Source organism: Tinamus guttatus, unplaced genomic scaffold, assembly GCF_059628265.1.
Source record: "Tinamus guttatus ecotype Peru unplaced genomic scaffold, ASM5962826v1 Tinamus_guttatus_pri_ptg000004l, whole genome shotgun sequence".
NCBI classification, from domain to species: Eukaryota; Metazoa; Chordata; class Aves; order Tinamiformes; family Tinamidae; genus Tinamus; species Tinamus guttatus.
This window is the reverse complement of record NW_028288538.1, coordinates 15,118,153-15,143,886: the sequence shown is the minus strand read 5'-3', so window position 1 is coordinate 15,143,886 and position 25,734 is coordinate 15,118,153. Positions and strand designations below refer to the sequence as shown.

The following is a 25,734-nucleotide window of genomic DNA, read 5'->3' as shown; positions in this document are numbered from 1 at the left end:
AGCCTCTTGTACCCTGCTTATCGTAGATATATTGTTGTCTGAAATGACAGCAAATTAATATGAAGTCAGCCTTGTTGCCTGTAACCAACAGAGGGCCCAGTCTGACTGTCTTTTGATGGATGACATCAAAATGAAGGGATATGGTGTGTTTCCTGCCCCCTAAAGTCGAAAGTCTATTAAAAAAAAAAAAAAAGAAAACCAAAAAAAAACAGGACAGTACCTTCTGTAGCTGAGGCTGGGAATGATGTTAAAGGAAAAGAAAGAAGCGTATTTGAATTTTGGTTTAAAGACATGAATTGCATGAAAAAATGTTTATGCAAGAAGAGAAATTTTTTTAGGAAAGAGCATCTTACTACTCACAAACTGCAGATTGGGATAGCAAAATTAACATTAATAGGCTGCAGCACGTGTTCTGTAAAGTGCCCATGTGAGTCGGATGTCTATAAAATCCTGTAAGATTTTAAATATGCTCTTCACTTGCTTAGGCGCTTGCTCTCATTACATCGGTATGTGAAAGGATATTTGGGTTATATCCCTGATGTGCAGAAACCTAGAGCAAAATTCTTGCCACACACCATAATGCTGCGCTGGATATTCAAGGAAAGATCTGCATAAGACACTGCTCTTTACTCACTCTCCACTACTGGGATGCAACTTTCACTATATGTATCATTGCTTTTTGAATATTGTGTTAGGTTTCATCGTGCACTTGAAAAAGGGATTGGGATTTTTGTGCATCTTGTAAACTCATCTGTTCGTTACTGCTGGAGCTGGAACGAGGTGGGCTCGCAAGTACTGTGTTGAGGGATCTGTGAACTCTCTTGCAGTCTTCAGGGTGGTCGTTCAGTGAAGGATGGCTCAGATGGTGATAATGTTAATTGAGGTCTGTGGGAAAGGAATTTTGCAACTATAAATACTATATTGTCGCAAGTGCATTTTTTAGACACACGTTTCCCTGTGGGCACTCAGTGTATAGTCTGACAGAAAGAGAGATTATGAAAACAAGGAAAATAGGTCTCACACTATAGCAACTGTTATAATTACGAGAACTGCATTCATTTCCTGAGCTCCAATCTAGAAATGCACTTCGGTGTAATTCAGGTCAAATATGAATGACAAATACCATATCATAGAGTCAGGTAAAGTGCTATAATGTTATAGAAAAACTTGTGTCTCGGGTTGTGAAAGGGAGAAGGAAAAAAAAAAAAAAAGAAAAAGAAAAATGGTAAGACTCAATACTCAGTTGCCTTTAGCCAACTTGGCCAAATCACATATCTGTACACCCTCTTATTTTATGACCTTTCTCTTTTGATTTGCATTCTGGTCAGTGGCTTCTGTGACAGTGCTGGGGTTGCTTATGCATCAGACCAGAAGAGAAGCATTGATTTGATTGCTCAGTTTTACTTATTTTTTCATGCATAACTCAATATTGCATTTCAATGGCAGAAGTTAATGATAAATAGCCTTGAAGAAGCTACTGGGAAGCTGATTTTATCCACCCAGACTAAAGCAGAGAGTTGTTTTGGAAGATCCTTTATTTAAAGGACAGAAAACTGCACTGGTGGATGCTTTAATTATTTTTAAAAGTTGCTAGTCCATGAATGATTAATACACAAATGTGTAAAAAAGCTGTTCTTGTATTTTCCTTCATGTCAATGCTTATAAGCAAAAATTTATGATACTAAGGGGCTAAACCCAAAAATAAATAAATAAGACCTTTTAGATAGTTATGTAAGAAACAAATACAAAAACCTGTAACCTATAAATTGTTGAAGTCTCTCTGCTGAAGTCTGGATTCAAGGTTCCTGCACCCAGTACAAGTGTGTGTCTTGCTGTGGATGGGCTGAGTGCTGCTCAGCTGCTGTAACTGGCAGGGCTGCGCGGTCCCTAGCTGAGCCATTACTGCTGTTGTGGTGCAAGGAAAAGCTGGGGGATGTTTAGTGTAAGCTGTGGCTTTAGGAAGTAAATGAGGTGTCCAGCATTAGACTTGCTTTCCAAGTTGACAGTGCTGTTTTGTGATTTTCTTATTTGGGGAGTGTGAGATTGCGGATATTTTTGCTCAAGAAATGAGAGGTTCCAGTTTCCTATCTTAAGGAAACTGAGCTTTATGTCACCAAGCTGCTCGCAGGGTGCCATTATACCAGTGCACAGGGAACTGCTTGTTTTTCCTGCTGAGAGGTCTACTCCAGTGGTGCTCTTAAGCAACAGGCCCCAGGCTGGTTTACGTAACTATGTGAGGCAGAACAGCAGAGTGAGGAGGATGTTAGAAGACAATCCCAGTCAATCCGAGGTCAAGCGGTACAGGCTGTGACAAGACACTTCACGTTTTTGTTGACAAAGACCTTTATTTGTCTTTGGTATTCTTTCCAGGTAGATTCTGTTCTTCTTTAAGAAGTCTGCCTTATTCTGCTTAGGGCTTTGCCCAGCAGGCACTAGCTGCTTGTCTTCGATGCAGTGACAGGCCATGGAGCTTTGCAGTGCAACCTCAATGACATGCCACTGTCCAGAGCTTGAGAGGGCTTCTCCTGGGTGGGACCTCCTTTTGCCCTGCCAAGAAAAAGAATGAAGTCACTGTTCATTATGTACTTGCAAGCTTTTGGTTGTTAATTCTGCAAAGAAACAAGACTGCCTTGTTTATTAGTAAACAAAACCAGAAAAAAATAAGGAAACTATTTGCTGAGAAAAGGAAAAAGGGATGAAAGGTATATGCAGAGGTTCCATAGAGATTTTTCAGTGTTATATACAATAATGTTTGCTTTGAATTAGTTTGGCTTTTATATGTACCAACAAGCTTGCAATTCGGGCAATATGGACCTTGGTAAACTGAAAGCAGCACTTTTATGGGATAGTCATAAACCATGACAAATCCTGATGCCTATTTTATCTTCTTACTTTTGCTGTTAGTGGAATTTAGCTTAGAGGACATCATGCTGCAGGCATTCTCACCTTATACAGTGTACGTGTGTGTATGTAAGGCTGATCCTGAAAGCCAAACCAGGCCCCTATTAATACTTGATCTGCATTTTCTGTTCTTTGTTGTCTTTAAGTTATTCAGGTCATGTAACTATCTGCAATTCTCTTTGCAGTTTCCTATGGTAAGTCATGGAGCAAGAAGGGATATACCTGTGAATTAAAACACATAGGCTTAGAAAAATATTATTTAAAGATTTCTAGTGAATATTCACAATACTCCAGCATTACAAACATTGTAGGGCAAAGCCGTGTTTTAAAATACAGAGCAAATAAATGTTTTGAATTTTATTTTCCTCAAATATTGTTTTTTATTTTCAGCCCAACAGTTGCTTAACACCTCTAATGCAAGTGATTGCAGTAGGTTTACAAGAAGGCAACTTTTGATGTTTGCATCTTTTGGGGGAGTTGCCAGATATTTTATCATAACATGGTGATAAGCAGAAGTGTAAGAAGGCATATTTGTCTGCTTTTCAAAGCTTTAAATACTTTCACTGTAGTTCACTGTACTTTGTATAATATTCTCCCCCCTCGTTCTCTCTCTCCCACCGTCTTTCCTTCCTTCTCCCCCCTCTTTAAATGTGCGTGCACACACACACACGTACCTGTAAATATATACATATATAAAAATATATGCTATGTAGAGCAGAACTATCACAACATGGGAACAGCTCAACATGGGAATACAAAAGTAGTTGATTGCAGTATTTTCAGTCATGAGGGTACAAGATTCTGTTGACAAGTACTTTTGAGTTTGCACCCAAAATCTAAGTATCTTGCAAAAAAAGGGCAGTGCCATGTGTTTGTGCCTCTTTGATAATGTGTTGCTACGTTGCAAACCTGAATAGGGCTTTGAACTTGCTATAAAATTTAGATCAAATTGCATTGTACTAGAATATGGCATTATTAATTCTCAGAGTGATTTTGCTGTAAAAGAAAAGATTAGTATTTTAAGATTAAGTAGAAGTAGTGAGAAAGTAAGCAGCAAAATTATGGCAACCAGTGAAGAATGAGAGGGAGAAGTCAGTCTTAATTGTTGAAAAATATTGTCTTCTATGACAGATAAAGTGAGCTGAAATGCACCTGTTTTCATGTTGGACCTCATTTGAGCTCCCCTTTCCTCTTGATTCCTAAAGGGATTTGCTATAGCTGCTTCCGTATTTGTCTCTTTCGGGTTTTGTAGTTGTACTTTATGTGGGACCTCAGTTTAACTTATTACTGAATATGATATCACCGAAAATATTCTGCAAGAGACAGGTGGCAAGTTGTTATTTCACAGCCCACAGACACGGTATATGCTAAAAATGGTAACTTGTTATTTCAGGTTTATCATTCCCAAAGGCAGTCCAATAACACTTTAAATTAAGCTCCTTTAATGCACATTAAATTTAGAATTTAATAACACTAGTCTGAGATTTTAGGCATTTACAAACTAGCAGCTGAAATCATATGAGGATTACCTAGAGTGTTTAGTAATGGATCTGAAATGCATTTTTACCTTTAAAGTGCAGTAGCTCTCAAGCTAAATGAAATTTAATGGCATGGGTTTTTGTTCAGTACTGTATTCTGAAGCAAGCAATGAGGGTCACATGCTAAAGTATCTTTAGACTTTTTTTGCACTACCTGCTTTAGGCTATTATGTACTACCTGCTGTTACAAACAAGGCAGTAAATTTTTTAACAAAAAAATATTAACAGAGAAAAGTTTTCTCATTGCCTAGAACTTAACATTTCTATTCTGGGGGTTTAACCTTAAGCCATATGTAGATACTATATCTTCAGATAGCAAATAAAGGAACTGAGGAAGAAAAAATCTGAAAAAAGCGTACAAACACAAAGAAATTGAGTCACCACAGTCTGCTTATTGCATTATTCACTGGAATCAATTGCATGTTACTTAAAGCCTTCCAAAAAGACTCAGGAAATACACCAGCTGTACTAATCATTGCTAATCATCTGCTTTTCCTTGTTCCCAGAGGTGTTACATAATTAGTCACTTTTTCTTTCTTAGTATTAAAAAAAAAAAAAATCACATAATCAGTGAGCCAAAACTAAACATTCCACTAAGCTACCACAGTGCAATTCATGAACTAAGAGTCACATACTCAATTTTGTCTTTGACATTGATACTCTTCGTGCCTTTGTTTGCTTCATCCAGATGCCTCTGAATATTTGTACTCTTGTCATTCTGTTTCATCATCCATCTCTGTTGTATAATGCATAAAATAGACTTCATAGAGCAAGGGTGGGTAAGTGGATCTTCTAAGTGATGTTCTCAAATGAGGAATCTACATGCTGTCCTAGACCTTGGGCTGTCCCTGTGGTCTCATCTTTAATTCTTCTCTGGTGGTGTAGCTGTTGATTTCAGTAGACCAAAGCATGCCTTACACTATAGTAAGTGGGAAAAGAATCAGCACTAGAAACAATCCACGCGACTGAAACAATTGTACTCCTAAATCACTCACAATCCTTGTCTTCCAAGACTTGAGTGCCCTGATATCATCTATGATCTGTATATAGGATGCCGATGGCTGTTGTACTTGGAAACTGATACCCACCTTCAAAAGGGTATTTAGGCAATGAAATCCTTGGAAATCTTTTACTGAGTGAAGTATTGGAGAATGGGAGTTGCAGATTAATTAAAGGTTCTCTCATCTTACCTAATACACATTTATAGTTCTCTTCTAATCTTTTTTAGTTTGTCCTTCTAGCATTACATTTAAGTTTGTTTGTCAGAAAGGATTTTTACAGTTAACCTTCAACATTATTTATCATCACATATGCCTGTACTCAGTGTTTATCTTGTTTTAGCATTTTAGCCATTTTAATGTGTGATTTCTTTTCAGGACGACTGAATTGGTGGTCCACAGTGTGCACAAGCTGCAAACGTCTGCTTCCCTTGGCTACAACAGGCGATGGAAACTGCCTCTTGCATGCTGCCTCTTTAGGTAAGGGAGAATCTGCGCAACAAGTCTTTTACCAATAATATTTGTTCTTCCTTATCCCTGTAAAAAGCTCAAGCACATGACATTCAAAGACTTTCATGAATCTGGAACAGTATCATAAAGCTTTAATCACAGATGACAGTGATTCACGTTTTCCATACTGAGCCCAATCCAGCAGTCCTGGTACAGGTGCAGCTTTGGTACTTCTACAGGGTTGTCTATATTGTGGTTGAGAAATTACATTTTTTCGTTTGCATTTTTTAAACAGTGGTCCTACTATCTTCAAGAACACAGTATGTCCTTACTATCTCTGTTCATGCTTTAGAGATGTTAATTACATGGGGGAGAGAGTTTGGGATGAATTAAAAATAAATTCCAGTTCATTAATCATTAATACAAGACCTTTGAAAGCTTCCTTCAAATGCTACCAAATAAATAAAAAAATCCGTGAAACTGAAAACCTGTAACAGGTCTTCCCTGTTATAAGTATTTTGAGGAAATTCATTTTTCTGTTATTATTGCTAAAATCTTGCACCAATAAAACTCCCAAAGACGAATTTTTAGAAATATAGAGATTTTTAATCATTGAAAGACTTGATTTTTTTTGGAAGAAATAACAAGAGAAACAGATTTTATTGTTTCTAAGAGCCCTTTTATCTAGGCCTACTCTATTTTCAACTTCAAGGAATTTTATGTTATTTATAGCAAATGCTTGACTTTAAAAGTTTGAAATAAACATATTAATTGACAGCAGCTGACAATATAATAATTGAAACATGGCTGCCTATAGGCAAATGTCCTGGTGAAGGCTTCACTCTCTTTTATCATAGGGTACAGTTTTCAAGTACATAAGACATTTTATTATCTTAAAAGGATCTTGAAAGCCTGTGGCTGCTTGTATTTTTAGACTTCCAGTCATCACGAATGCTCATCTCTCTTCTAGGATTCAGAGCGAAGGAAAATCATTAGGCTGTATAAGAGCAGAGTCTTATGGGTGTCTCTATCATCATTTGAGATACAACTGTCAGTACCATTCTAGTGTCCATGTTGGAAATTCCAGCTAAAATCAAAACCTCTATACTGAATATTCCATTACTTACAGCAAAGTTGAAGTTGCAAGGAAACGAAACACTGAATCAACTCAAGTCTTAAGTCCTTAATCAATCTTTAAAATTTGTTAGAATTTTCACTAGCTTGTCTGTATTGGTGGTTTCATTAGCAAACCTTAAAAATGGATGATGTTTTTGCTACTAAAAGCAACTTAAATAATGAATGAGCCATTCATTTTGGTTTTTGCTTTAAAACAATATTGGTTGTATTGATACTGTTTCTATTTCACTGTAGCTTCTTTAAAACTGAGTGTCGTCTTGTGCTGCTGTAGGGATGTGGGGTTTTCATGATCGGGACCTTGTCTTGCGTAAAGCACTCTACACTATGATGAGAACTGGAGCTGAAAGGGAAGCCCTGAAAAGAAGATGGAGATGGCAACAGACTCAGCAGAATAAGGAGGTCTGTGTACCCTGAGGACAGTCTTGTTAACATCATATAGGGTCAAGAGTATTCCTCTCAAGTTTGGTGTGAACGTTTAATTGCTACGTAATTTTCTGTGTTTCAGTTTTTCATTTGAAAAGAGATACTTGCGTTTAGAATTTGAGTATTCAAATGCAGATGTATTTTTGTCATTGTGGGCAGAAATATACAGTTTCATATCTAACACGTTCTGAGATGGTTTGTAACGAATTATATTTCAGTCTCCAAAACTAAACATAGACTAGATGATGTAGATGATGACTGTATAGACAAGGTGAACATAGAACCCCTAATATTAAACCATATTTTGCCTTTGAAACTCAAAATACATTGTCTAGTTGTAAATACCACTGCAGAACTCTAGTTATATTTTGTATCAGCATAATTTTAAAGGTATTTCATTATCTTCCTTAGTCGGGCTTAGTATATACAGAGGAAGAGTGGGAACGGGAATGGAATGAACTGCTTAAGCTGGCGTCAAGTGAGCCGCGCACCCACTTCAGCAAAAACGGAGGCACTGGTGGCGGGTGAGTCTGGGGTACAATACAAGCTTCTGGGTTGTGCTCTCAGTAGGAAAACTAAACAGCAAAATGTCTTCAAATTAATGATGATATTTGTAGTGCTGACAAACTGCCTTTCAACCAGTTGTTTTTCGTGGTTTGGTGTTTGTTGTTGTTGGTTTTTTTTGCCTGGTAGAATATAAATGTCTAACCATTCCCTAATACTATTTAGCATTTGGTCTGAGTCTACTCATGAGGTTACTACACTATCTTGAGTTGACTTTGGGTCCAGAAGAGTCTGATTTTTGTAAATCCTAGCTTTCTAGTTGCTAAGACAGCATGGAGCTGGTAGCATTTAGCTCCAAGGAAATTAAGCTTCTACTTCTCATTGACCAGAACAGAACTTCTGTTCTATTATTTTTTTTTTCTTCTGGCTGCTGTTTACCTGGAAAAATTTGCTTGGGATAAGTGACAAAATGGAGCACAGAACACAGTGAGAGTAAAAAATCTTCCGTTTTCTTCGAAATATATTACATTGCTTTCTCCTTTAAAACCTTTGACCACAAAAAGCATCAGGCAAAACAACCGTTTTGCAAATTGTCAGTCACAATATACATCTCATCTTCTTGTATTTCGAAACATAAGGATTTCTTTTTTTCACTTTTAATTTTCCCTCCCTGTTTCAAGATACTTCGCAGTAAATATGCTTTAGTCTTCTAATGCAATTCAATTCAATTCTATTAAATTTGACTATTTACCACCAGTCTTTCATGACCTCACTGTGTCTGTCTGATTCTGCACGTTTCACAGAGTGCGTAGGTTCTGTGTGCTCCAGTTAGAGGTGTCCTGATATGGAGATTTTGCATTTGCCAGCCAGTCACTCATCTTTAACTGTAGTTCTCAGAAACTTTAAAATAGAGTATTCCACTGTTAAATAAAGGATTCGTTTTTTTTTTTTTCTTTTTATGTTTTCATCATAGTTTGCATGGGAAGAAGTCAAGTTAAAAACACAAGAGTTAATTTTTCCAGTAAAACTTTTCATTTTTAAATGAATAGTGAAAGCAAAGAGGAACTGCCAAGAAATTTAAGCAACTAAAAACATGGATATGTAAATCTCGTGGCAGTCATTCCAAAGAATTGTGATATAATGAATTATTTTCTCACTGTTAACCTATCTAAAATTCAAAGTAATAGAGCACCTGAGAAGGAAAAGAGAAAATAATAATTTTCAGATGTGTTTATGGCATTTACTATTAAGGTTCAGTATTAAGAAAATTTGCAAGTTAGCCTTTGAATTATAGATGAGGCTTTCTCCTTTGCGGTCAGGACTAACTAAAGCAACAAAGTTGCATCTGCTTCAAAAGAATTTGGTGACAACACAGATTTGGAATTATGTGGCCTTGTTCACTTGCAAGCTCCTTGTGTTCATTTTGGAGAGTGAAGTGCTTATAAAGGAGATGGGCAATTGTCACTGAATCTGTGGAGTTTTTATTTGTTGAGAACCTGCTCTTTTTGAGAGCTACAAGTCAGAGACAAAGATGGAACAGGAAAATCTTGTTATTAAGTTCTGGTTTCCAACATGTGGAATCCTTCAAGCAGTTTGAACAGGCTAACTCTGGAGCAAAGTCATGTTTTGAAACTGATTTGCACATCTTTCTGTAATGTAAGAACATCTTGGAATTATCTTGTTTCATTTATCTCTGTTTACAAACAAAGGCAAGGCTAAATTGAAGCAAGTGCTTTGAAAAAGGAAAATATCTTGCACCCTTTCTTTTTGTTAAAAATTTGACCACTGCCACTGACGAGACAAAATTACAAGCCCTTCCTTCATTTTGCAGGCTGTATTCAGTCAAAGATTTCAAAGCTTGTTCTAGTGGTAGTTGATTATCACTGTTGCTCTGCTTCTTGGAAAGCAACTAGGGCTTAAAGCTAAATGTCATGTAGAGTCCTGGCAGCAGCTAAGACAGGTTTTGGATGTGGCTGCCATTCTTACTGTATTAACTGGGAGGTTCTAAGTAGCTGTCTCATATTCTTCATGCAGTTGGAGGTGCCTTATTAAGTCAAGTAATTTGAGAAAGGTAAGGAGGGTGGGAAGACTATTGCAATCTTTGCATGTGTCATTAGAGTTATATTTAAGGCAGCAAAAACTGAGCAATTAAACAAGAAGTAGCTTTCAAATGTGTTGGGAGTTTTCAGACTGAGTTATGTATTTGGAATATTGCAGTATAAAATCCAAGATGAAATGTGCTTACTGTATTCCTGTAGATCTGGGAACTGGAGGAAAAAGCGTTCTCACACATTGTCGTATAAGAGAAGAATGTCATTCACTTAATCATTTAAGACATTACTTAAAAACTGTGGGGTTTTTTTGTGCTTCCTACTTATTACAGGAGTGCTGTTCCCATTTAACTCTTTCACTGTAATTATAAGGGCACTGATAGAAAAAGGTTAATGATTATATTTTTCATTCTCATTAATCTTTGCAAAAATTCATACTGACTACTTAGAAATGATAGTCAAATCCTGCAACACAGCCTAGATAAATTATAGGCAATAGTGAAACAAAATTGACCACTACGAACAAGCAATGGAAAGCAGATGTGACAGAGGAGAGGCATTTGAAGTGTGCAGATGTGACTGTTAATACTGAACCAAGCAACTTGGTGATGTGGTATTGAAGAATAAGAGAAGCTCAGAGGAATTTCGGACTTCATGTGCTATCAGGCTTGACATCATTTAACCAAAGGGATAAAGGTCCTTCTGAAACAGCTCTATCTAGAAACTTCATTAATTAGAATGATAGATTAGAGGATTTAAGGGGGAAAAAAAACTTTTAGAAAGAGTAAAGTCAAAATATTTTATCAGAAAATAAAATCTTCGTGTCATATCATCTTGCCGAGAAGATAGTTCTTCCAACTTCTTTTTGGCTAAGAAATAGCTATTAGGGTGACATAATTGACTGCAAATGTTGGAAAGCTCTCACAGCCCATCATGGAGAAGAATTCAGTAAGGAATGTAAGAGGAAATTACAAAACAGAGAATTTAGTCTGGTTATCAGGAAAATTTTCCTGGCAAGATGAGGGAAGGGCAAAAGGGAGCAGAAAAGTACAGGTGTCTCGCTGTTTGAGCAGAGAATTTGTATCTGCACCAGGCTGTTAATGACTTTTATTCTGCTGTGCTACAATGAAACACTGGAGTACAAAGTTGTAGGCTGGGCTGGATGCCCTCGGGGCTGCAGGATCATCCCTGGATTTGGCCTGTGTGTTCTGGAGCAGTGCCCACACAGTTCTTTTTGGTTGTTGCTTTTCACAAATATCTTATAGTAAGTTAATGCTTTAATTACATGCAGCCGTTTCTAGTTTGAGTCAGGTGTCTTTATCACTGTATAGTGGTGGTTGGGTTTGATTTTCCTCTGGAAAGAAATGGCTGAGTGGGAGTCAAGCAGGAGCTGGTGGCGAGTGAGGGACAAGCTCTGCTGTTCTGGATGCTGCCTTGCGCAGCGGGTGTGCTTCAGCAGAGCTGTGGATGGAACAGCCCTTTCTGAATCTGTTAGTGTCATTTTTTATGTTTTATTTTTATGAATTATCCTCTCTTCATTCTGTTATAGAATTTTCTAATGTTTATTTGAAATGTGTTTGAATACAGAAGAAACATGACTGAAATAGTTGCTTGAGTTCAGTTCAGTTCTCCTTGGGCTTTAAGGTGAAGTCACTTACTAATAATGGGTTTTGTGGTGAAGTGCTGTATTTGGCAGATTTATTAGCTCTCTAATGCCAAAATGACATTATCACATGAACGCAAATTGTGTCTGTTGGTCTCTCTTGTGGCATGCTAGCCAATCCTCATCAAAGTCTTCATTTTCCAGCCTGTGGTTTCCAAATCTCTTGTAACAAGTTAAAACAGCACTTGTTTGCCTGAGAATAAAATAATCAAAGTGCATAACCACAAAGTTGGATAGAAGAATCTAACCACAGCAGATTGTAATCTCCTTTTTGATAGAAAGAAGCCCTTGCTTGAGATGTGCTATTTAACAGTGATTCCTTCTGAATCTCTTTTAAGAAAATATATAATTTGTAATCCTTGCTTGAAAGAAGGAATAAATGTCTAAATGCCTGTGTCTGGTTTAACTGAACTAATCATGCACAAATAAGGGGATTTCTGACCTAGAAATCTGTTGACTTTTGTCTCATTTTTTGGAATTATGTCATTGGTATCTGTAAAAGAATAAATAAATAAACAGAAACCCAACCAAAAAAAAAATCCTTACAATACATTGCAGGGTATCTCTCCAAGCTCTTAACACAGCATGTGTTTGGCATATTTGTTAGTGAAAGCTTTCAAATAACACTGGCTTTTGGACAGTTTGTTTTGATTAGCATGTGTCTAGGAGCAAATTAAGGATTAAAAAACAAATTGCCATGATCCCAAGTCCTTTCTGTTGATTAAGGCACCTGTTCTGAGTGGTTCAGGGAGCTTCCTGAAAAATTCTAAACAACTACATTTGGTATTTTGCATTTCTTCAAAGGGGGAGATGTTCTATAGATGCTTTATTTTCTTAGGTAGAGTGTATATGAACTGAAAAATGTGTAAACTGTGGTAAAAAGCCTATGTGGAGTCACATACATTACACAGATAAGCTTATGATTTTATTTTTCTGAACTTTTAACCATGTCCCACATGGATAAACAGGAAAGTTCACTGTTCCAAAGGGTTTGTTGTTTTTTTTTTACATCTGTTGTGTACATGCATGGTTGCCTGATTGTTTCCATTTCTGGGTCCATCAAACTATCTTTATAGTACTATAGTACTTCATAGTATATAGTACTGTAGTACTTTATAGTGTATAGTACTACAGTACTGCCTCCCCGGGCGCTCGCCTTGCCTGTCCTGCCTCACAGAAGCTGCTCCGGGCAGACGCGCTTTCCGCTGCCTCTCACCTTTGCTTGGGTCTCCTGCCGTCAACCCTCCCATTTTTTATTGCAGTTTTTCTATCTTCCCCTATGGCAGAGGTAACACAGGCAAAGCTTTAAAATGTTCTCATGACTCAAAATATAGGAAAGGAAACCACAAAAAAAATCCAGAAAATAATTTTTTTAAAAAGCAATAAAATGCTTTGGAAGTTGTAAAATGGCTCAAAATGTTCAGCTAGAGAAGCAGAGAATTAGAGAGAATTATTCTTACCGTCCAGATGAATGAATGATCTCTTTCATAAATGATTGACTTCCTGAGTTTGCTTTTCAAATATGTTGGGCAGTTCCGTTTCCTGGCATAGTGTGGGTCTGATCCAAAACGTGCTGATGCTGAGGATCAGAAGGCTTTTTTTTCCTTCTTCTTCATTGAATTTTAAATCAGTTTTTCTGCACTGCATTCTTGATGGAAAAGTACCCTATAGCATTCAGTGATCAGTAGTGCATCACTAGAAGTTATCAGCACATATTCTTTAAGATAAAATCTCTGTGTAATTACTTTCAGAAATTTTGAGCCACAAAGCACATGTAACTGCCTGTTTTGTGGGGAAAACTCACTAACTTTCTCAGGATAATAAGATAGCAGAGATATTTTTAAAAAGATTTTGAGGATGCTAGTCCATACATTATATTTTAAGGAATTAGCTGTCTTCATAAACATGGTGGTAGTTCATCTGGTTAAATTTGTATTTCTGGCATGCGATGCTGTTGAGAATAGGTGTATATGCTTATCTGCCAGGTATTGGTAGCCTTGGCACGTTATAGCTATACAGTACTGACCTGAAGAAAGTGCAAATCTGCTCTACGTGCTGTACACATGCCCACTTTTCCTACATATCTTATTTCTATGTTCTTCTTGGTAATGGTAGGTATGTAATTTAATACAGGTCTTTACAGATATTCTTGCAACGTTCAGATACAATTTTCTATTTGAATAGACATCCTGTCTTTCTGTTTTTGCCTGTTCTGTCAGTGTTTGTGCCTGCCAGGCATCAGGTTATGAACAGAACAGAAACTGTTTGAAGATCATCCCAGATAGGACTGGTGTATCTCAGCCTCATTTTCTTATAACATATTATATGTACTTGACTCTGTCAAATTCTTTTAATAAGTAATTTATTCATTTTGGCCATCTCTGTAGTTGAGAATTTAGGACTAATTGTGGATGATAATTACAGAAAATATATTGTCAGCTGTGAAATATTATCAGTGAACTAGAATGACTTGGAGTCTGCAGGTGAAAGCGTTCTCTGTGTTCCTATTATTCTCTTTAAAAAGATTAAAAGAAAATACCCTTTAGCTTTTTGTTGTTTCGTTTTTGTTATCTATTTCAGTACTTGCAGTAAATAGCTGCTTGTGTGTCCCTAAAGCTGCAGTGCTCTGTCTTCCAGGGTCGATAATGCAGAAGATCCGGTGTACGAGAGCTTGGAAGAGTTCCATGTTTTTGTCTTAGCCCATATTTTGAGAAGACCCATCGTTGTAGTAGCAGATACAATGTTAAGGGACTCAGGGGGAGAAGGTAAGAGCCTTTTGTTGGAAATTTATTTTTAATTAACCTATTTTTATTGCATCAATGGTGATCTATCATAACTAAAAGTCACAGGTACAACATACTTCAGCATTTCTGAGGTTACTGCTGCCTTTTTCTGAGGAAAAAAATCAGAATAATATTAGGGCTATATTTATTAAGTCAAAGTAAAAATACTAGATAATTAGGTGACTCTCACTGAAGGACAGTGACAACTGCAGTATCCAGTGAATTACAGCACACAACGTATTTCTTAGAAAATTCATACAATTCTTTAAACAAATACCAGTACAAGTCTGAAACATTTTAGTAGATGAAGCACTTTAGTTCTCATTAGTTTGGAGTCGTAACTAAAATAATATGAAATGCTATGAATGTTCAGGCATTAATATTTTTAAAATATTAAAATTCAAGGAATACTGTTTCCTTCAAATCACTGATCTCTGTTAAAGTTTTGATTTCTCTCTGTCCTTTTCATTCCGTATGTTTTTGTTCTTCTGTTGTCATTAAACGTTCTACCTTTATATTTTGTCGAAACAATGGATTTCAGAGAGATTTGGAGGGATTTTGGATTTTCCATTAGATAACTCAGTCAACAATAAACAAAATTGTCAGCATCTACTTGTTATGCTAACAGGAAAGGCCCTTTTTCAATTCACATAAAATTTTGATTTTTACCTCTGCAAAATAGTGAAATTACAAAAGTTACCACGAAATAAAATAACTTATAGAACCAATCATATACTGTAATGCATTTTTTTAGAAAATGTATGATTTCTTTCACATGTAAACCATTTACTAAAAGCTTTTTGAATTCTTCCACTTGAAACATTCAATGCAAGCAGGAGTGCAATTCATTTAAAACAATATTAAGTATGAATAATTTATTGAATTCTTATTGTTGTCCTTCATAATTTTCATTTGTTCACCATGATGTAGTTTTAAAAGCAGTATAGTCTTACTGATATTATGGAAGGGTCCAATAATAATAGAATAGTAAATACCACAAGTATACCTCTTGATTAAAACAAGAAAAAGCATTCTCTCAAGCTTCTCCTATCCCAGTTTTGTGCTACTCCCATTTTTGTTTCTCCTATAGCCCATCTGATTTTGTGACAATAACCACAGCCTCACAGAATCGTTAAGGTTGGAAGGGACCTCTAGAGGTCATCTAGTCCAACCCCCCATTTTTCCTCATGTGAGTTATGTTGCCAAAAGAACTGATAGAACTGGTAGTGTATTATTGCTGATTGTTGGAAACTATTCTTGTAACTAAACATATTCCAGGCAAGTACAGGCCCACACACAAGTGAGAGTCACAATGACCTTTTAAAAGAAGACACTAATGTCTTTATTAGTAAACAGCTAGAGCGAGGGAAAAAAATATATGTTTGAGTGCAAAATGTTTTCATCCATAGTTCATAGTGTGCTTCAGGAGCCTCTTATAATGAAATTTTGTCCGATCATATGATTCCCTTCAAAACTGCCTTCTCCTTTTCTATGTTGTCTCCTGCATCTGGGAGCACAATTGCTGCATGTTACAGATCCAACATTAATGTCCATCCTTTCACATAGTTAAAGAATCCCCTTTTTCTTTGCAGCATTTGCACCTATCCCATTTGGAGGAATTTATTTGCCTCTTGAAGTTCTACCAAACAGATGTCATTGCTCACCTCTTGTCCTTGCCTACGATCAGGCACATTTCTCTGCTCTTGTTTCCATGGAACAAAAAGATCAACAGAGAGAACAAGGTATGCTCTAAACATAGCAGCTCAATGTTACGTAGTGTGTACGTGTGTATTTTCAACAACCTGGAAGTGTATTTGTACCAGAAGGGAAACTGTATCCACTGAGTTTTATTGCTACATAATTAGGAATGTAAACCTCACTGGTCTAATCCCAGCCTTGGGGGTAAGAACGCTTCAGTTCTGGGCCTTGTGCACCCACTCTTTTGCACTTTAAGCTTTTGGGGCCATTCCACGTATGTAAATAGGGACAGGCTTTGATATCTGCTTTAATTTTGGGTTCCTGAAGATGCTTGTTAATTAGAATTAGTAAAGTGTTTGGAAGGGTACTTAGTGAGTCATATTATCATGGAGAAGTCATGAAATGGAAAAGAAAAAAAAGCACTCTTACATTGTGTGTTAAATGCTATTATTTTTTCTCATTTAGGAAAAAGTCACTTGTAATGTTCTGTCTCATCATTTTGATGTTTTAGAGTATATTAGTACTTGAGTGCTCCCCTGGTAGACTAAATCTACAATTCTGTTATCCAAGTTATTGCTGACCATCTAGTTAATAAAGAAGCAGGTCTAGAGTGAGATTTTGGCCATATAAATGACTTAGGAGAAGTCACGGAATAATGCTGCTAGTGAAGAGCTGATGTAGGAGTAAAATAAGAAGAAATCTCACTGTTTAAGATAAATATGTAAGTAAAGTTTTAAAATGGGGAGAAAAGAACTGTAGCGGTTTGAAACATATCATGGTCATGCAATAATTATTTCAGATATTCCATGTTTATGTTTTTAAAGATTGCCTCATAGTTTGTTTTGTTAGTAGTGTTTTTTTGTCTTTGCACACGCACTAAGGAAAATAGAGCAGTTCTTACCCCTCCTGAGGCCCATCCGGGAGGCCGGAGCTTCCCGCAGCCCTGCGCTTGTCGCCCAGTCGCAGGGCCCGGCGAGAGGGGCCCGTGGTTTGGAGCAGCAGTGTCAGCAGCTGCGTCAGCGCCCTGCTTGGCTGGCGTCTGCAGAGGCAGCCAAGCTGTTGCGCTTTGTAGAAGATGAATAAGGATGTTTGTGGCATGAACATTAGCAAAAGCAGCGACTTCACAGCATGGAAGGCAAAATACCAAACTGAGGAAGGGAGCGGAAAGTCCCCACTGGGTGTTTTAAACCTGGCATGGGCAAAATACCTGCTGTTACTTTTGTTGTATGCCTGTTGCTATGCACTTGAAGACTGTATTTCAAAAAGTGTGGTTTCAGCTAGAGAGCATCCAAAATCAAGTTTAACTACAATAATGCAGCAACATTGCAAAGTCTTTGATTAAGCTGGATTTTATAATCAACAGCATTGCTTGAGAGAGGAGTGTGATTGATTTTGCTTGCAATTGGACATTAAAAAAAAATTGCATGTTAGGATCTTGGGGAAAACTTACTAAAAAACACTATTAGTAAATGGAATTCCCCAGGAGAGAAGGAATCTCTTTCAGCAGAGAGAAAATTTTCAATCTCAGTGAGTTTAGCAGCTACCTGTTTCATGAAGATGTCAGTGCTTCATACCAACCCCAAACTATCCGTTACAGTGAGCATAGGGCTTACATTCAACTCACAGCCTAAAAAAATGATGATTAACAGACATTTCTGTGTAGAGATAGACGGCACTGCCATAGTATTCTAAGTAAGACAATACAGTGACACTACGTAGAAAATCTCCTCTAAACTTTTTCTACTTAGAGTTTAAGATTTCATTAAAATAAGTATCAGTATGCATTTTAATAGATGTGTTTTCAACATAAATTAGACACACATGGCTTTTAAGGGTTGCTTTAAAATTGTTTATGAAAAGTGGTTGTTTATTGAATTAAATGATAGTCTCAAGTCGTTCTTAAAGTAAAGGCACTTTCTTCCTTTAAAACAGATGATTTGTTGCATTGGGACGCCTTTTTGTAAATCCAGTGCAAATTACTGTCCGCTTAATTAAGTTAATTGGCAGAATGTGAATGTTAGTAAGTTTTCCTTTGGAATCAGGATCTGTTAATTATGTTCTCGGTTATTCCATCACAGCCCCTTGTTGATAAAACTTCCTTGGATTCAGCGAGGTTACGCTGATGCGTGTGTTCAGTTGCCGTCCCTGCTGCTCTTCCTTTCTGGGTTCTCAAACTTCAGCACCTGGTTTTACAGCGTAGCTTCAATTGTAGAGTTGGACAGGTTGGACAAGTTGCTCCTATGAGCTTCTTCAGGGAGCTAAATTCTCTTAGAGTATTCATTTCCATGCTTGCATCTTCAAGCAGTATCTGGAGCGAGAGTTGATTAATCACCATCTGTTCTACACTTCATATGCAGTTAACATGGAGAAAATATTTCAGGAATTACATATCATAAGCAGTAGGGGGCAATGTTTCCATTAAATTTGTAGAGTTTTGACTTTATTTCCAATCTGCAGAGCAGAAAAGCAGTGGGTTGTTTTTTGTTTTATTTTTCAGCTGTCAAACTGTCTGAACCAAATACTGACTTTTCCATGTTAAAAATGCAGATTTTATTTTATGTATTCTGCTCGGCAGACTCAATATTTAAGTATAAATGCTGTACCTTTGTGCTGACAGCATGTCAGCTGGACCCTTTTGATGACAACATGTATTTACTGAACTGCAGAAACTGCTTTAACAATACATAGCCAATAACACAGTAAACCTTCAATAAGGTGGGGTTTGTTGGAATATGAGTGCCTAGGCTAAGTCAGGAAGGTTTCTGTATAGAAAATGTAATTCCCTGATTGGCTGCGAGAGGGACAGCAGTGACCTGCACAATCCTGAGAGTCCCACCCAGTCACTCAACAGCTTTAGCTTTAGGTTTCTAATGAAATAGGAGCAAATTGCTGGCTCTAATTAAAGCTCACAGTGCTCTTCCCTTACGTTATTGATGGTGATGAGTGATAGCTCTTTTTGACTGTGTCGCCGTGTAGTCTGTGCGTGCTGAGTATAGAGCAGTCGTGAAGACCCGCATGAGAAGGCAGAGCCGCAGCAGAGCTGGGAGAGGACAGGAGAGCGAGACGCTCCTGACACCAGGACGTGGAGCCTCTGCAGACCTTTGTGGTGTTCTGCAGGAAGGGCAGGACCCTTGTGCAGCGCGCTTGGCTACTGCCCTTTCTTGTTTCTCTTTGTTTTTCACAGCTAAATCTTTCTGTTGTTGTTTTTTCTCCACGTCAGCGGTGATCCCCTTGACTGACTCAGAACACAAGCTGCTGCCTTTGCACTTTGCGGTGGATCCCGGAAAGGACTGGGAGTGGGGGAAGGATGACAATGACAACACCAAGCTGGCCAAGTAAGAGCCTTCTGCAACCCCAGTATGACCAGTGGAGTGTCTTGAGCCGTGCATGCCCCCAGTGTTGGGCCACCTGCTAACAGTGGAGCTTTGTTCCTGTCCCCTTGTCGCATAGATGAAGAGAAGGGGGGTCTGCAGTCCACGGTGGCACCTCAGGCTGCTGTCCCACTCAGCAGTATAACCCCTCCCTGCAACCACATAGTGCTTTTCTTTTCAGAGTGTTTCTAACTGCTTTGTTCCCTTCTTTTTTCATTCTCAGTTTGATTCTGTCTCTTGAGGCAAAGCTGAACCTCCTGCACAGCTATATGAATGTAACGTGGATACGCATCCCGTCTGAAACACGGGTAAGATGAACATCCCTCGCTCTGGGCCAGGCTTGTGCGGGGGCGCCTCAATGCCATTGCAGTCCGCCTTAGAAATTGTCTAGTTATTAGTTTTAATAGCACCATTGCTTGTATATTTTGGGTACTTTGTTGTTTTATGAGAATACTTCTGGAGCCGGGTAGCTCCCAGACCAGACAGTGGCTGACGAGGGTGCAGGGCGCTGCTGAAGCAGCGGCGGCTGCTCTGGCAAAGCTGTTTCCGAGCCGTGCCCAGCTAGTACCTCATCAGCTGGAAATTGCTCTGCAAATTACACTGAAGAGATTGAGGGACTAGTCTGGAGGCAAAAGGTTGCTAGGAGAGGCTGGAGGTGATTTAGGCAGCCTGCACAGATGGGATTTCAAAGGAGGAATGGAACACAAAGGGAAAAAGAGTTTAAGAGTCAAGAGGAAGGAAAAAAAACCTGTATTTCTTCAGTTTCATTCTAAAGTGGTAGCTACTGCAGCAGCAGGAGAGGAGGCAGGATGACCCTGCAGTTGTCAGCAGTGAGCCTGAGAACTAGTGACCTGAGCTGCCTTTCCCTGCTCCGCTCTGCGGCTCCGGCACCGCTGCGACCGGGCCGGCTCTCCTGCCCTCCGCTGCCAAGCGGGGACCCGCTCTGCTCGCAGCAGGTTGGCTCCAGCACAGAGGCTGTTTCAGTTCCCCAGGGAGGCAGAAATGTGCACACATTTCTGCAGCAGGAATATACACATCTGCAGAGTTCTTGGAGTTGTTAGGGTTAGTTAAATGCTTCATGTTTATCTTTATCTTTACCAAATCTGAACGATTTGGCAGCCACTGCAGCATGTGGATGCACTTGAGCCTTTCATTATTGCAGCAGATTGGCCTCATTTAGCAGAAAGTAATAAAGTTCTGGACTATGCTTTAAGCAGTACTTAAAAAATCAGCAATAAAAAGTGTTTCTGATTGCTACTGTTCATAAGTGATATGAATTTCCACATTTAGTTTAGTTCTGTTCTACTATAGATTAGTTTGATTTTTAGCATCCAGAGTAGTGTTTCTAAACCTGGACAAGCTGCATTAGGATTCCCTCAGTCTCTTATCTCCTTTGGCCTAGCCCTCTCTGCTGCTTTTACTGTCACAGTACCGCTAACTAGCCAAGGTGGCTGGTTAAAGATGCCAGGACTGCTGCCTCTTGAGCAAGGAGGGTTAATGTACTATCATGGAATACTGACCACCAGATTTGATTGGGACTAAATAGTTTACTTGTTTCCTCTGCTAAATTCTAAACTGACTTGTCACACAGAGAACTTTGAAGATTTTAAAAAGCAAATTTCAGGTAAAAATACTGTTTTTACAAAGCAAAACTTTTATTGGAAATTGTTATTCTTACACACAACTTTTTTTTTTTTTTTTTTTTTTTTCCAGGAAGTATGTATAATTGATATCTGTTAAAGGTATCTTCACAAAACTTTCAGGGTGTGTTATGGACTGATGAAATAGAAATTCACCTATATTTCTAGTATCATTATGGTTGAATTGAACTTGCCAATATTTAATCAAAAATGAAGATCACCTCTCTGTGAAAGGAATGTCTTCTCTAGTTCTTTTAGGTCAGGTTGCCAAGTTTGAATCCTCCCTGGCTCTTCAGAATCCTAATTCAGCCTTTTAGGGGAAATTTCACAGATTTGGTAAACAGGCAAAGTTTGAGAGAAATTGCCAAGTTTTGCTAAGCATCAGTGGAGAAGCCAGATTAGAACTGACTGTAAAGTGATGCAGTCATGCAAAACTACGCCTGAGAAACAGCCTTGGTGTGAAGACATTTTGCAAGACTTGCTGAACAGAGCCAAATTTTATAGTATCCTAGGATCCTTTTGCTTACATTTTCAGGAAAGATGCTTTATGACCTTACCTAAAATATAAATTGAAACTCAGAATATTGATGCCAACTTTATCTACCTTTTATTTCTGACAGGATTCTTTCTGACAGGAGTAAGTGTACATGATCGTGTCCCTTAATGCACTCTATGATGGATGTTCAATATTTCAGGCAAAATGTTTAGCTCTGATGTGTGGTAGCTTTGATTTTTATGCACTGGAGACCACAGATAATGAAGAGATTCATTTAAATAAGATGTTATGTGAACACTGTAACTTTTGAAGTGCTATTACATGCAGATTTGTGCTCTGCATCCTGCCAGCACCTTCCCGCAGAACATCATTTCCCTGCCTACACAACAACAGCCGCTTCCTTCCGTGCTTCCCGGCCACCCCTGCGTTGTGGCTGCCTCCCCGTGAAGGCCTTGGGGGGGGTCCCGCTGTGGCTGAGCTGCGGCCTCCCCCTCGGCAGCAGCCCCAACGTGGGGCTCTCCGCTTGCCAGGCGCTCATTTGCAGACAGGGACATCTGCTCTGCAGGTGGGCTTGTGATGAGCCAAAAGCTACTGTAGGAAGATGATAGGTATTCACCCCAGCCAAATAAGCCTTATCTTGTGAAGAAACCAATCTAAAATGTGAGAAGTAGCATAAAAGTAATGTCAAAATCTACATTAGATTTGTTTACTTGCACCAAGTCCTTGTGTGAAACTGACTTTGCTGTATCTAATTATAACTAATTTTCCATAACAGGCCCCTTTGGCTCAACCAGAATCCCCTACAGCTTCAACAGGGGAAGATGTTCAGTCTCTGGCTGACTCAATGGACTCGGACCGAGAATCCATCTGTAGTAATTCCAATGGCAATAATGGCAAAAACAGTAAAGAAAAAGAAAAGGACAAACAGAGGAAAGATAAAGACAAAAACAGGACGGATTCAGTTGCCAATAAGATTGGAAGTCTCAGTAAAACCCTGGGAATCAAGTTGAAAAAGAATATGGGTGGTCTTGGAGGCCTGGTGCATGGCAAAATGAGCAGAGCCAATTCAGGGAATGGGAAAAATGGTGATGCTGTAGAGAAGGTCAAAGAGAAGAAGTCTAAGTCTCGAAAAGGGAGCAAAGAGGAGACTGGACAGTCTGCAAGCAGCCCTCCCTCTGAAAAGACCACCCCGTCTCCCACTGACAAGGCTGGCAACTCGCCCATTGAAAAGGTGAACACGAAATGCTTCTCTGACAAGCAGCCTGACCCGTGGAAATACAGCACGGATGTGAAGCTCAGCCTCAATATTCTGCGAGCTGCCATGCAAGGCGAACGCAAGTTTATTTTTGCTGGCCTCCTTTTGACTAGCCATAGGCATCAGTTCCACGAGGAGATGATTGGCTATTACCTGACCAGCGCACAAGAGCGGTTCAACGCGGAGCAGGAGCAGAAGAGAAGGGATGCTGAGAAAAAGGCTGCACTGAACGGGTCGGCTGGCAAGAAAACGGAACCAGAAGCATACTCAAAAGAAAAGCTAGAAACATCTCCTCAGGATAGGGCATCACCCGTCTTGCCTCAAAGCCATACAACTCAGCTGGTCTTAAAATTTAAAGATCGCACTAGTCCCACTCCAGGGTCATTTTCTTCACCTAGTAACGGTGCTAAGAAAAGTGGACCCATTCCGGTATCTGCCCACTATAGCCATACCCCACCCGTTCAAAGGCAAAGCGTCATCCATCTGCATGATGTCAACTCCAAGCCATCGAGCTTCCAAGATGATACCTATAAGCCAGTGGTTGGCACCCTAAAAACCTGTGCCACCTATCCCCAGCAGAACAGATCCCTGTCTTCACAGAGCTACAGCCCAGCCCGGATATCTGGTATCCGTACAGTGAACACGGTGGAATCGCTGAGCTACGCTATGCCCACAGAACACAAGTCTCAGACGTATACAAATGGGTTCAATACTGGTGATATCAGAGACAACTTAGAATATGTTGATGAGGATGCTCCTCAAACCTGGTTGAACAATGATAAAAATCAAGGCAGAAGCACAGTTTGCCCCATATATTCCATCCAGCAGAACCGCTGTAAGAAGGAGAACTGTTCCTTTTATGGTCGTCCTGAGACTGAAAATTACTGTTCATATTGCTACAAAGAAGAGTTAAAGCGGCGGGAGAGAGAAAGTAAGGGACACAGGCATTGAGGATTCTTCTGTGACTACTTAGTTCCATCGTTTTCTTACTTACAAAGTAAACAGTGTTGAATTGCAGTAGAAGGAATTCTTAAAAAAGAAGAAAAAAAAAGCATTGATGAGTGAAGAGTCTTCGGCTTTTCACTTTTCTGGGGTGATGATAGGATTAATTTATCATAAAAATGTGTTGTTTTCCATTTTGTCAGTGTCTTTTTTACATATACTGGTAAGCTGAAGGGTTATTTACTCCTTTGTCAGTGCTGTGTATATGTTTGGTCAAAAATTTACTAATGGTGCCTGAATTTACACTGACATCACTCAGGTAGTAGAATGACAGGGGAAGGTAAATACTAGAGATGTGGCGTTTCAGTGGGGCAGTGTCTGCCTTGTAGACGTTTGAAATTCTATAGCTATTATTAGAGTATTTTTTCTCAGTAAAAAATATTTTTTTCACAGCCCCCTCCCTTTTTTTGAAGGGTAGTGATTTTGCATACTGCACATTCTTAACATAGCAGCATGCTGCATTATTATTAATGTTTATACTCACTTTTGTCTGAAATGCAATGACTTCAGGAAAATGGGAGTGAAGGTCTGAATTCATAAGGTCTTAGTTCTTCCTAATTGTGAGTTCTTACCACGTATTTCTAAGTTTGAATAAAAAGGTAGATTTGAGCCATTCTTCTTTGTTTTTAATTTTTAAAAAGGTTTTATGAAAAAAAAATGAAGTTTGCAAGACTTCATATCTGAACAAAACCCCCACATAATACAGCTTTGGGCACCTGAATTTTGGTAGCAATTTCATTGCTGTTAAAATGGAGAAAAGTATTAAAATTGGCTAACAATTTGGGGATGGATTTGCAAAATTTGATCACCAGCTAGGAAATTTAAGATCAGTTTAGAGTATCACATTTGTAAGAGGGTTTTTGTCCATACAGTTGCATAATATATGCAATACTTCCAAAAATAACTTTGCTCGTAAAGAATGTCTGTAAAGCAAATATCAGAAATGCTGTTAAAGAAGATGTGTGAGATTAGTAGGTTTCTCAAATTGTTGCATTTTTACACATCTCCACCATCAACAAGTATAATGTAATAAGAATAGGTTTTTAATGTTGTTACATTTGTAAGTAATGGCCATTTAAATTGTATTTTTGCAAAATAATTCATTTTATCCAAACAGATGGTGCTGCTTTCAGAATTTCTTAGTGGAGAGACACAGCATGAGTGACTTCTGTTCCACGGAACAGCGAACTTTTCTGGCCCACACAAAATAGATTCTTTTTTTGCCATTTCTGGACATGTTTGACACCATTTGACTTGAGTACAGTTAATCCTAGTTAGCCTTAAAGCCAAGTACAAAACAGTCCGTGAAACAAGAAAGATTCGTGCAGATAGGTATTAACTTTCAGGAAAAGCTCAAAGCGCTGGCTAGGGTCCCGCTGCAATGTGTGGAGCTGAGCACTTGCTTCAAGCTGCCCACGTGTGTAGGTTTTCTGCATGTTGGAAAATTCAAAGCCTAGTTTCAAAACAGTTCCCAGTAGCCAGTCCAAGGTGTCGTGGTCTTTGCCATGTTCGCTGTTTCATGAATCCAGACCTGTACTTCGTATTTCTTGTGGTATGCAGAGCATACAGGGAATGTTGCTGAATTTTGCATTCATTCATAAAAGGGAGATATTGGCAAACTTAATGAGACGTTAAAACTCCATGTAACTTCTGTTTTTAGGGTAAGCAGACTCTGAAACCCATGTCTGCAGTTGTGTACGCTGGTATGCACGGTCGGTTTCTAGTTAACAGTTTTCATTATATCTATGTTCTCATTTCCAAAGAAACCTGTGATTTCAGATCATGTAGAAGCAAACCAGATCATGTGAGAGCACATCAAACATC

The 25,734-nt window shown here is 38.6% G+C and overlaps 1 protein-coding gene and 1 long non-coding RNA gene across 2 annotated transcripts in view; both read left to right on the top strand.

Moving 5' to 3' along the window:
* OTUD7A (OTU deubiquitinase 7A) overlaps nucleotides 1–24,552 on the top strand; it is a 57,828-nt gene extending 33,276 nt beyond the window's left edge. The window contains exons 6-13 of the mRNA XM_088520036.1: nucleotides 5,816–5,917; nucleotides 7,296–7,423; nucleotides 7,859–7,971; nucleotides 14,303–14,430; nucleotides 16,041–16,190; nucleotides 19,367–19,481; nucleotides 19,741–19,825; nucleotides 22,429–24,552. Of these exons, the coding sequence (XP_088376162.1) occupies nucleotides 5,816–5,917; nucleotides 7,296–7,423; nucleotides 7,859–7,971; nucleotides 14,303–14,430; nucleotides 16,041–16,190; nucleotides 19,367–19,481; nucleotides 19,741–19,825; nucleotides 22,429–23,859 (2,252 nt within the window). The 3' untranslated portion in view covers nucleotides 23,860–24,552. The remainder of the gene's footprint in view (nucleotides 1–5,815; nucleotides 5,918–7,295; nucleotides 7,424–7,858; nucleotides 7,972–14,302; nucleotides 14,431–16,040; nucleotides 16,191–19,366; nucleotides 19,482–19,740; nucleotides 19,826–22,428) is intronic.
* LOC148596399 (uncharacterized) overlaps nucleotides 1–25,734 on the top strand; it is a 384,302-nt gene that overhangs the window by 341,985 nt on the left and 16,583 nt on the right. The gene's annotated exons all lie outside the window — the stretch shown is intronic.